General features: G+C 41.3%; 2 protein-coding genes across 3 annotated transcripts in view; both read left to right on the top strand.

The window, feature by feature from the left end:
- ZFP91 (ZFP91 zinc finger protein, atypical E3 ubiquitin ligase) overlaps positions 1 to 6,898 on the top strand; it is a 51,086-nt gene extending 44,188 nt beyond the window's left edge. For both annotated transcript variants that reach the window (XM_033206884.1, XM_033206883.1), the window contains exons 10-11: positions 2,644 to 2,743; positions 3,106 to 6,898. In XM_033206884.1, the coding sequence (XP_033062775.1) occupies positions 2,644 to 2,743; positions 3,106 to 3,616 (611 nt within the window). In that variant the 3' untranslated portion in view covers positions 3,617 to 6,898. The remainder of the gene's footprint in view (positions 1 to 2,643; positions 2,744 to 3,105) is intronic.
- A 433-nt stretch (positions 6,899 to 7,331) lies between these two features.
- On the top strand, positions 7,332 to 11,840 carry CNTF (ciliary neurotrophic factor). The gene is made up of 2 exons (XM_033206886.1): positions 7,332 to 8,826; positions 9,993 to 11,840. Exons 1-2 carry the CDS (start codon positions 8,713 to 8,715, stop codon positions 10,479 to 10,481), a joined length of 603 nt encoding a protein of 200 aa, XP_033062777.1. The 5' UTR covers positions 7,332 to 8,712; the 3' UTR covers positions 10,482 to 11,840.
- Positions 11,841 to 12,554: the final 714 nt, after the last annotated feature.

Genomic DNA, 12,554 nt, shown 5'->3' with positions numbered 1-12,554 from the left:
TTTAATTGGAGGATTTAGTCCATTGACATTTAAGGTTAATATTGTTATGTGTGAACTTGATCCTGTCATTATGATATTAACTGGTATTTTGCTCGTTAGTTGATGCAGTTTCTTCCTAGCCTCGATGGTCTTTACATTTTGGCATGTTTTTGCAATGGCTGGTACCGGTTGTTCCTTTCCATGTTTAGGGCTTCCTTCAGGGTCTCTTGTAAGGCAGGCCTGGTGGCGACAAAATCTCTAAGCATTTGCTTATCTGTAAAGGATTTTATTTCTCCTTCACTGATGAAACTTAGTTTGGCTGGATATGAAATTCTGGGTTGAAAATTCTTTTCTTGAAGAACGTTGAATATTGGCCCCCACTCTCTTCTGGCTTGGAGAGTTTCTGCCGAGAGATCTGCTGTTAGTCTGATGGGCTTCCCTTTGTGGGTAACCCGACCTTTCTCTCTGGCTGCCCTTAAGATTTTTTCCTTCATTTCACTTTGGTGAATCTGGCAATTATGTGTCTTGGAGTTGCTCTTCTGGAGGAGTATCTTTGTGGCGTTCTCTGTATTTCCTGAATTTGAATGTTGGCCTGCCCTACTAGGTTGGGGAAGTTCTCCTGGATGATATCCTGAAGAGTGTTTTCCAACTTGGTTCCATTTTCCCCCTCACTTTCAGGCACCCCAATCAGACGTAGATTTGGTCTTTTTACATAATCCCGTACTTCTTGCAGGCTTTGTTCATTTCTTTTCCTTCTTTTTTCTTTTGGTTTCTCTTCTCGCTTCATTTCATTCATTTGATCCTCAATCGCTGATACTCTTTCTTCCAGTTGATCGAGTCGGTTACTGAAGCTTGTGGATTTGTCGCGTATTTCTCGTGTCATGGTTTTCATCTCTGTCATTTCGTTTATGATCTTCTCTGCATTAATTAGTCTAGCTGTCAATTCTTCCACTCTTTTTTCAAGATTTTTAGTTTCTTTGCGCTGGGTACGTAATTCCTCCTTTAGCTCTGAGAAGTTTGATGGGCTGAAGCCTTCTTCTCTCATCTCGTCAAAGTCATTCTCTGACCAGCTTTGATCCGTTGCTGGCGATGGGCTGCGCTCCCTTGCAGGGGGAGATGCGCTCTTATTTTTTGAATTTCCAGCTTTTCTGCCCTGCTTCTTCCCCATCTTTGTGGTTTTATCTGTCTCTGGTCTTTGATGACGGTGACGTACTGATGGGGTTTTGGTATAGGTGTCCTTCCTGTTTGATAGTTTTCCGTCTGACAGTCAGAAGGACTGTCTGTTGGTCTGTTGGAGATTGCTTGAGGTCCACTCCAGACCCTGTTTGCCTGGGTATCAGCAGCAGAGGTTGCAGAAGATAGGATATTGCTGAACAGCGAGTGTACCTGTCTGATTCTTCCTTTGGAAGTTTCCTCTCAGGGATGACTCCACCCTGTGAGGTGTGGGGTGTCAGACTGCCCCTAGTGGGGGATGTCTCCCAGCTAGGCTACTCAGGGGTCAGGGACCCACCTGAGCAGGCAGTCTGTCCGTTCTCGATCTCAACCTCCGCGTTGGGAGATCCACGGCTCTCCCCAAAGCTGTCAGACAGAGTCGTTCGCCTCTGCACGGCCCCCGCTGCTTTCCCTATTGGACCTCAGCTGTGGGCTGTCCCCAGAGGTGGAGTCTACAGAGACAGGCAGGTTTCCTTGAGCTGCTGTGAGCTCCACCCAGTTCGAGCTTCCCAGTGGCTTTGTTTACCTACTTAAGCCTCAGCAATGGCGGGCTCCCCTCCCCCAGCCTCGCTGCTACCTTGCGGATAGATCGCCTCAGACTGCTGTGTTAGCAGTGAGGGAGGCTCCGTGGGCGTGGGACCCTCCCGGCCAGGTGTGGGATATATTCTCCTGGTGTGCCTGTTTCCTTAAAGCGCAGTATTGGGGTGGGAGTTACCCGATTTTCCAGATGTTATGTGTCTCAGTTCCCCTGGCTAGGAAAACGGATTTCCTTCCCCCTTGCGCTTCCAGGTGAGGCGATGCCTCGCCCTGCTTCAGCTCTCGCTGGTCAGGCTGCAGCAGCTGACCCGCACCGATTGTCCGGCACTCCCTAGAGAGATGACCCCAGTACCTCAGTTGAAAATGCAGAAATCACCGGTCTTCTGTGTCACTCGTGCTGGGACTTGGAGACTGGAGCTGTTCCTATTCGGCCATCTTGCTCCGCCCCCCCAAGTTCTTGTTTTTTGTTTTTGTTTTGTTTGAATGCCAATTCTTTCTGTGTAAGCATTCAGTTTTCATTATCTGTGAAAAAAATTGTTTTAAGGAATAAAATATACGGAAAATATAGTTGTTTACTTGCTAAACACTTGGTATCCAAGACCTGGATTAGTGGTAAAATTGAGATGAGGATTCCAGTTCTTATATTTTTATGTAGTTTTTCTGTTTGTTTGTGTTTTTTTGTTGTTGTTGTTGTTGTTTTTTAAACAGGTCCTTATGCTACTGTGTGTTTGGATGTTTTTTTAAAGCGATATTTTTCCTTTTTAAATTTTGTTTACTGAAAATGTTTATACATTGAAAATAGCATTGCTTTTACTCTAAATTACCTGCCCCATCATCTGCTTACTTACTGTAAGGGAGGGAAAATACTTACAGGGTGTCTAAATAGAACACTAACCACAGTATTTTTCTTCATAGATCAAAGGGATTATATCTGTGAATATTGTGCTCGGGCCTTCAAGAGTTCCCACAATCTGGCAGTACACCGAATGATTCACACTGGCGAGAAGCCATTACAGTGAGTATTATTTACTGGTGAACATCTGGGTGAGAAGGATATATGCCCTATTTGAAGGTTTGCCGCTTTACAAACATTTTAGTTTCCACTGCTGTTTACTTTCATCAAATAAATGAGTGGTTATTGATTGGGAGCATCAGTTAGTGGCCTTTTTCTTAGTTTCCCTCTGTTTTTCAAGCAAACAGAAGAAAATCAGATAAGTTTTCCATCTAGTAACATTTCCCAATCCTTCAAAAGAAATGTGTTACTGATTATTGTGTATGTATGTATATATATGAGCTCTGAATTCTAACCCTGACCCTGAATAAGAGCACTCTTTATTTCTCTGTTGGATCAGCCATTTCCTTTTCTCCTCTCCTTAGATGTGAGATCTGTGGATTTACTTGTCGACAAAAGGCATCTCTTAATTGGCACATGAAGAAACATGATGCAGACTCCTTCTACCAGTTTTCTTGCAATATCTGTGGCAAAAAATTTGAGAAGAAGGACAGCGTAGTGGCACACAAGGCAAAAAGCCACCCTGAGGTGCTGATTGCAGAAGCTCTGGCTGCCAATGCAGGCGCCCTCATCACCAGCACAGATATCTTGGGCACTAACCCAGAGTCCCTGACGCAGCCTTCAGATGGTCAGGGTCTTCCTCTTCTTCCTGAGCCTTTGGGAAACTCAACCTCTGGAGAGTGCCTACTGCTAGAAGCTGAAGGGATGTCAAAGTCATACTGCAGTGGGACAGAACGGGTGAGCCTGATGGCTGATGGGAAGATCTTTGTGGGAAGCGGCAGCAGTGGAGGCACTGAAGGGCTGGTTATGAACTCAGATATACTCGGTGCTACCACAGAGGTTCTGATTGAAGATTCAGACTCTACCGGACCTTAGTGGACAGGAAGACTTGGGGCATGGGACAGCTCAGACTTTGTATTTAAAAGTTAAAAAGGACAAAAAAAATCTAAAGCATTTAAAATCTAGTGAACTAACTGAAGGGCCTGCTCTTTCCATTGTGGATCACAGCACACACATACATACACACACCCCCTTCCAATCCCCATCCCCTGTTCTCCCTCTGTTGCTCCTCTTATAAAATTGATGTTGTCTTTACCAGAAAGGTAGACAAAAAAGAAGCAGCAGCAGCAGCTCTTACAGTGAGGGTTATTCTCATACTCGGTTCCAGCCATCAGCAGACTTCCTGCTCATCGGCACATCCCCCTTTCCAACCTGTAACTCTGATGTGCTCTGGATCAGCTTTTAACTTTTAATAGTATATTACTGTCTTCTAAATCCCTTCTCCTCCTCTACTGCTGCCCTCTGGTTCTGGCTCCTACCCCCTGCGGCACACTTATCTTCAAATACCGTAAAATTCTAATCTCTGGAGGCTGGCAGCTTGACTTGGCACTTTAGGGCCCCTTAGCAGGGTGAGCTGTTAAAACAGCACACATCTCTCATCCCCTCTTCCTTTATTCCCCACTGGGTTTCAGAAAGGAAGGATATATGGGGACCACCTCCCTCCTCTTTGATCCCAGCATCTCAGTCCCCCTCCCAAACCTCCATATGGCTCTCAATGGTGCTCACTTGCTTGGAAGCAGGCTCCCAATAGGGAGGGGGCTGCCCTCTAAACAGTCTCTTTGACTGTAAGACAGGGCTCTGTATCAGTGAGACGACGAGAAAAGTCCCAGGCTAATGGCAGAAATTTGCACTTTGAACATGTGTGTTTTTGTGTTGTGGAACCTGAGATTCCTTATTTATTAACAAAGTCTGATTTTTTTTTTTTTTTTTTTTCTTTTTGGAGTCTTTGTTGCTATATTTTGTGGGGCTGGGAGAGAGAGATTAGATTATTTTGACATGGGATCCCTTCCATAACAGGTACTTTGAAGGCAAGACATAGGGTTGAAGAAGCACAGCCAGCCTCTGAAATCATAGCTCTCCAGTGGCCTTTAAAGAAAGCTGGTCCTCAGCACTAACAAAATCACTACAATAGCCCAGTGCTTTTTTGGAAGCCTTTTTAGGGAAGAATGTTAGGTTCGTGGTAACTAGTATGCTCTTTGAGACTTTTAGAGCGTCGAGACTTAGGAATTTTGAGAGGATGAGGAGGGTTGTTCAGAATCTAAATTACAGATAGAAGATTGTTTCTTGTGAATTTATTTCTTTTCTGTTTCTTGTGAATTTATTTCTTTTCTCTTATTTGTCCCTACCATTTCCTTACATTTCCCTTGGGGCCCATCTCTGGCTCCTCGCTTTTTGTTTTTTGCTTTGCTTTTTATCATCAGTTCATTCCAGCTCCCTGTTAGTGAAGGACACTGCTGTTGGTGAAGGAACAAAATCTATGAGTCCTAAAATTTTAAGTCAAATTAAACTCTTTCCCCTTTAGTAACACTTCAGAAGAAGCAAACTTCAATAGCCAAAGTTAATAATCCTATATAATAATTGCTTTGACTTTCACCTAAAATTCTGGGAATCACAGTTTCCTAGGGATAGAGATTGTGTTGGGGCGTGGACTGCTTATTGCTGTTCACTGGAGAGAAAAGGTAGTGTTTTTGTACAAGGTCATATCGCCAAAAGCCCCAAATCCTGTTTTGGCTCATCTTCAGGTAAAGAGTAATTCCTATCCTGTGTGCCTCAAAAGCTAGAATCGAAGGCTTAAGCTATTCATTGTTTATTGTCAGAAATGCATGATGGCTATTGCAAAGACGTTTTGCTGGGGAAAAAAAAAGTTTGTTTTTCACAAACATGGTTTATCAAATTTTTTTAAAAATTCTTTTTTCCCAAAAAGAGGAGTAACAAAATGTCATTTCTGAAAGAGGCTTACTTTATACCCACTAGTGTTAGCATTTGAGATGCCAGGAAATAGGGAATGAGACACCTACAATCACCAGTCTCAAATGTGCTATTGTTTCTTTTCAGAGTGTTGCAGATTTGCCATTTCTCCATAATATAGGGATAGAAAATGGAATAGAGATAGAAGGGATGTAGAATATGCTTTCCTGCCAACATAGTTTGGAGTTGACTTTGGTAAATTGAGTAGATTTGAAAATACAAGATTGATTGGATGAGTCTACAAAAAAGTTGTCCTACTCTCAGGTCCCTTTTATACTTTCCGACTAGCTATCATCTATATTCCACACTTAGCTTTGTTGTCGCACTTACCCTTTGTCTCCATAAATTTCATTTGCAGTGGTTAGTCATCAGATATTTTAGCCACCTACACAAAAGCAAACTGCATTTTTAAAAATCTTTCTGAGGTGGGAGAAAGTGTATTCTCCTGATACCACTCTACCCACAAAAAAACAACCAGTTAGTTTTATTAATTAGAAACTTGCTGTACTTTTTCTTTTAGGGGTCAACGGCCCTCTTCATAGCTACCATTTGCCTACAATAAATTATTGCAGCAGTTTGCAATACTAAAATATTTTTTATGGTCTTTATATTTTTCCTTTTGATAAAGGGATGCTGCATAGTAAAGAGTTGGTGTAATTAAACTATCCCAGCCTTTTCCCTGCTTTCCTTTCTGCTCCATTTGCCTCATCGTCCTTCCAGGGAGCTCTTTTAATCTTAAAGTTCTACACTTCATACTCTTAGTCAAATTCTGTTACCTTTTTAATAACTCTTCCCACTGCATATTTCCATCTTGAATTGGTGGTTCTAAATTCTGAAACTGTAGTTGAGATACAGCTATTTAATATTTCTGGGAGATGTGCATCCCTCTTCTTTGTGGTTGCCCAAGGTTATTTTGCATTATTGAGACTCCTTGATATGCTTCAAAGAGCTTAGGCAAACACTGGCCATGGCCGTGGGAGTACTGGGAGTAAAATAAAAATATTAAGGTATAGACTAGCATCCACATAGAGCACTTGAACCTCCTTTGTACCTGTTTGGGGAAAAAGTATAAAGAGTGTACTACCAATCTAATTAAGATTATTATAGTCTGGTTGTTTGAAATGCCATTTTTTTCTCCTTTTGTGTTTTTCCCACTTTCCAGTGTACTCGAAAATTGAACAAATGTAATGGATCAATTTTAAAATATTTTATTTCCTAAAAGCCTTTTTTGCCTGTTGTAATGTGCAGGACCCTTCTCCTTTCATGGGAGAGACAGGTAGTTACCTGAATATAGGTTGAAAAGGTTGTGTAAAAAGAAATTATAATAAAAGGGATACTTTGCTTTTCAAATCTTTGTTTTCTCTTAATCTAGGTAAGGCATATTAAAAATAAATATGTAAAGAAGAAAAATAAAAGTTGTCTTCATGGAAGCAACTTGTCTTCCTTGATTGTACTAAGTTACAATTATCCTAGGGTTGAAACATGTGATGCTGTTAAGCAAATCAGATGCCCTCAGAACAGGTGTTGTGTGGGGCATACTGTTGTTTGCTTTTGTTGAGAATCAGGTGGTTGATTTTTGACTCTTTAGTTCTTAATTTCTAATGCTGAAATGACATGATTCTGTTATTCAGCAAACTTGGAAATCTTGATGTTTTTACAACTTCTTCCTAGGAAAACTGGCCATATTAACCAAGTAGATGGCACATTAAGGATTATGTGAGGTTAATTTTACCCTGATAATGACAAAACCTTGATAGCGTTTAATATCAATACTTCTTCTCAAAATTGAATATTTGTATCAAGTACTGGTTTTTGTTTTGAAAAAGAGAAAACTACAATCCTTCTGCCTTCTTAAAAGCCATACTGTCATAGCTGCCCCAGGCTGCTCTCTTACATCTCCCCTTTATTGTTTACTTTTATAAATTTGCTTCTAAGATAGTATGTGTTTCAGCTTATTGGCAGTATCTGTGATATAAATAATGAAAGCTAGTTCTTTCATTTAGGGATGAAACCTTTAGCCCTTACCCAATAAGCATCATTCTCTAAGTTAAATGCAATAGAATGACAACTCTCCAAGTACCTTTTAACTCTTATACCGTCATTTCAAAGTCCAGCTCATTCTCTTATTTTAAGAAGCATGTGGTATGACTGGGTAGGGGAGAAAAAAAGGAAAGCATGTTGTCACTTGAGTGAGACTGCTTTAGAAATGTTACCAAGTTAGCAGTGGGTGTTTCCTGTTCTTTGGAAGAGAACAGGCCTAAACAGTACCTTCCTCCTCCTCTGTAGCTACCAGGAAGGCACCATGATGGAAATAAGAGATGCTCCCTTGCTTGATTTTTACGTTTAAATTAAATTGTCTTTAAAAGTACTTAAGGATGAGAGTGAAAAAATGCTGTGTTTTTAAAGGACTTACTTGACGCAACCTTTGTTTCTTGAATAAAATGTAAACTACCTAAACAGAAAATGAAATTGGAAAGTCAGTGGGAGAAGCAACTGTAGAATCAGACTTCTATTTAAATTCAAGCCTCATTACTTGATTTTGTGAATGTTATTTCTTGAGGTTTCAGTTTATTATATGGGAGAAATAACATTTACCTCAGAATTATTCTGAAGATCAAATGGAATTGCTTTAAAGTATTTAGCTCACTCTCTGACCCATGGTAGTTGCTTAATAAATGGCAGCTGTATCAATAATAACAATTTCATTGAATGAACATTTCGCCAGCCTATGAGAAAAAAGACATGGGAAGCATAAGGGAGAATGATAATAAAATGAACTGATTCTAAGTGTGTATGAGATAGATTACATTAGGCAGGGGTGCCATGAGGATTAGTGTGATAGTGACCTTGTTGCTAAGTGCAAAAGCAAAACAATGACATAGAAACAAGTGTGCGAAGTACTGAGTGGAGGAGAGAGATGGAGGCAGACGCTGCAAGGGAAAAAAAAAGTCTGATTAAAAAGGGCCCTTTCATTCCACAGGCACAAAAATCCACAGCCAGGAATTTGCTACCACCTCTGAGTCAGGGAGGGGGTGGGGGTGGGGTGCACAATCCCATTAGTAGAGAATGTGCAGTGGGTTTAGTCTGTGAGAGTCACATTTCTTATTTGGACCAGTGTAGACAGGAGTAAGCCCAGCTCACTTGTTTCCTGGGACAGTTAAAGGATGGCTTTCGCAGAGCATTCACCGCTGACCCCTCACAGTCGGGACCTCTGTAGCCGCTCTATCTGGCTAGCAAGGAAGATTCGTTCAGACCTGACTGCTCTTACGGAATCTTATGTAAGTTGCCTATTTTGCTGTTATCTGTTTTCCCTTCATCTTTTCTGATCTAGCAACTTACCATCATGCATCAGCTCCATTACCAATTGTGAAAGCTCTAATCATCTAGTCATTCATACAGGTTATTTGACATGGACCCTTCCCTTGAAGAAACCCATGTGACCTTATTTTCTTCTTCCAGGCTGTTTAGGAGATACGTTACTTGAATGAGAAAATATATATGGGGTTCTAGATAGGATTGGCTTATATGTCTTGGAGGCTACACCAAATTGGTTTGCATATATCCTGAATACTACTAGAACAGATTAGCCATGGGCCCTCTGGGTTCTTCATAGCCATTGTTCTGAATTTTTCAGCTATGTAAATGAAAGGTTTATGGGATAGAGTACTATGAACGTGGGAGGACTTTGTAAATCCTACCAATTTCTCCTATATAGCATTGGCCACCCACCTTTTAGTATTCTGCATCAAAAGTAGAGTGCGTCTAAAGAGAAAGGTAAGCTATCAAAAGGATCTCCTAGAAGATTCATTGGAGACTTGTGGAAGTGTTGAATTCTTGAGCTAACTGTGGAGTTCCAGATTTGTCTTCTAATAGTAGGGGGATCCCCATCAATTTCCACCTAAGATATGCTGTGGAAATACTCTAATCCCTGTGGAGAGTTTTGAATTTAGGCTCTCTGAGAACTGATTTATCTTTATACAGCCTCACCAGACAGAATTCAGACTCTTTGGGAGTGCTCAATGGGGAGAGGAAAGTTAGAGAAATCCTACAATGGCTATATTCCAGGGCTTCCTAGTTGTGACCAGTGTCTACAAGTATGTTTAAAAATACTTTAAACTTTAATATGATTAAAATATTCCAGTTAGAGAGTTTGAAGTGAGAAGGAAAAATTGTTCTAAATCAGTTTTCAAACTTTAGAACTCAATGAAATCTGAACATTCTTCCAAGAAAAATCCATAGGTACTCAATTTCAGGGAGTACTGGGTCTTTCTAAAGCCCAGTCATGGAGCTCAAATTAAGAGTTCCTACTGTAGACCTGTTATTTACTTTACAACTTGGATCCTTGGCCAGAGAGGTGGGTGAGGTTTTGTATGAAATTTGGGAGTGATTTAAGGACATTGGGGTGATTACAGAAGATGTGGTGTTTTCCTGTATCCTCGGCCAGGTGAAGCATCAGGGCCTGAACAAGAACATCAACCTGGATTCTGTGGATGGGGTGCCAGTGGCAAGCACTGATCAGTGGAGTGAGCTGACCGAGGCAGAGCGACTCCAAGAGAACCTTCAAGCTTATCGTACCTTCCATGTTTTGTTGGCCAGGCTTTTAGAAGACCAGCGGGTGCATTTTACCCCAACCAAAGGTGACTTCCATCAAGCTATACATACCCTTCTTCTCCAGGTTGCTGCCTTTGCATACCAGATAGAGGAGTTAATGATACTCCTGGAATACAAGATTCCCCACAATGAGGCTGATGGGATGCCTCTTAGTTTTGGAGATGGTGGTCTCTTTGAGAAGAAGCTGTGGGGCCTAAAGGTGCTGCAGGGACTTTCACAGTGGACAGTGAGGTCCATCCATGACCTTCGTGTCATTTGTTCTCATCAGACTGGGATCCCAGCACGTGGGAGCCATTATATTGCTAACAACAAGAAAATGTAGCAGTTAGTCCCTTCTCCTTGCTTTCTCTTCTATAGATAGTTACCTGGGGCCTCGCTTTCGCATCTTAAATTTCTGAAAGCGATTAAGACTACAGGCATTTTCTTTCTTTTTTCTCTGACCACCTGCAGCCTGTTGAAGGACTACAGGCATTTTCATCAAGTAACATTGGAAACATACACAAATGGGCATACAAGTTTAGCCTGGGGGGGTGTGATTGTGTGCGCGCGTGCATGTGCTGCAGGTCTAGGAGTGGGAGCAGGGACAGCGTCCTTTCACTTCAGGGTTCTAATCTTTCTAACCCACTAAGTAACCTCTACAGGCATTTAACAGCCTTACAGACAGAATATACGTATGTTAATTCTAGTTCTGGATGACTCGGTCTGAGAAGATTCAATTTAAAATCAGACTCTTTAGCCGATTTAAACTCTTAAGAGAATAAAAATAATAATGACTAACTTTTATTATCTACTATATTGAGGCAATATGCCAAGGGTCTTTATGTATATTATGTACAGCTTTTACAACCTTGTGAACAAGGTGGTGTTGCTCCCATTCGGCAGATGAGAAAACAGGCTCACAGAGATTTGGTTAAGCTCACACAGCTAACAAGTGGCACACTGAGTTTGAACACAGATCGTTCTTGTAAAGCCTATGTGCGTTGCACTTTAGAGGCTTGATGATGAATCACTGCAACTGTTTGTCACAGGGTGTTGGAAGATGCATCCATGTAATCTGTTCCCATCGCTGGAAAACAGCTGCCATTAGATGTCCTCAGAAGTCAGTTGCGAATTTTAGCATTAAAGTCAGGATTTGTTTTTCATACTTGGCAGTGAAGAGGGCAGCTGAAGACCTTAAGATTCCATTTTGGAAAATGATTAGGCCCACCACACTTCTGAGCTTTGGAAGCTGGGGATGTTTAGTAATACAGCCTGGTTTTAAAGTGCTCACTAAATGTTCTCGAATATTGGGTTGGGCACAGCTTATACCAGGTTACCTCACTTTTAATTAGTAAGGCAGGCAGTGTAACCCAAGCATTTGTGGACAATGAGTGGAATACTAAAGTTAAAAAGTCATCAAACTTTCACCTCAAATTATCTGGATTTAGTCATGAGGAGAGGCTGAGGCCCACTCTGTTCCTACTAGAGATACCAGAGACTCTGGAACTATACAGTAAAGCTTCTGTGCTGCGCAACAAAGGGGCAGGCTCTGCTTTTAATTTCTTGTAAGAAGCACACATAGTATGAAAGGTTGGTCAATGTGGACATTAATGGAAAAGGCCATGTACTGGTGGTGCAATGTGAATCCAAAAATTTTCAAGTGTGTCTGTTTTATACTTATCAATTAAAACTCAAGATCATGGATTGGGAGACCAAGTTAATTTAATTAATTGGGGCTTTTGTATTCATAAATGAACCATGAGTCAGGGCTAGCTCCCATAGGTTTCATGAGGTGTGGGTGAGTAGCTTAGCTTGTATCCTTTCTCACATGGGTATGTGTACAAAACTCCATGAAGTCACTATTACCAGAGTACTCTGGGCTAGGCATTGTAACAGTTCAGGGAAAGTAAGGCCCTGCTTTCTAGTATGCATTTGTGGCAATATGGTTGTGTGTGTGTATACACACACACACTGTTACTGTAATCAGTGATGCAGACAGTGTAACCCAAGCCTCTGTGGACAGTGAGTGGAATACTACTCAAGTTAAAAACTCACAGAACTCCTTCACCTCACATTCTCTGGACTTAGTCATGAGGAAAGGGTGAGGCTCACTCTGTTCTCACTGGAGATACCAGAGATTCTGTAAACACACACACAAACACACACACACACATACATACACACAGTCGAAATTATAAGTCCTAGGTTTGTTAGGAAGCTAAAGGAAGGAGATCAACAGGGCCCCAAAGTAGTTTCCTGGGGGAGGTAGGAGTTGTGTCTCAATACAAAACTACAAAATACTCTGTACTGGTTGAGTGAAAAATAAAAGTCATGAGAGAAGGGAAGAGGTGGTCATTTGTAATTTTGGCACTGAATGTGTAGTCTTATTCCATTCAAACTTTGTCTTAATCATTTC

Source organism: Trachypithecus francoisi, unplaced genomic scaffold (assembly GCF_009764315.1).
Source record: "Trachypithecus francoisi isolate TF-2019V2 unplaced genomic scaffold, Tfra_2.0 Lachesis_group8, whole genome shotgun sequence".
NCBI lineage: Eukaryota > Metazoa > Chordata > Mammalia > Primates > Cercopithecidae > Trachypithecus > Trachypithecus francoisi.
This window is presented reverse-complemented; position numbering and strand designations above follow the sequence as displayed.

Bases quoted from the DNA above. Each gene is read 5' to 3' on its own strand.
- CNTF (XM_033206886.1), top strand. From the start codon at position 8,713: ATGGCTTTCGCAGAGCATTCACCGCTGACCCCTCACAGTCGGGACCTC. The intron at 8,827-9,992 runs GTAAGTTGCCTA...ATCCTCGGCCAG, and splicing joins CTGCTCTTACGGAATCTTAT to GTGAAGCATCAGGGCCTGAA.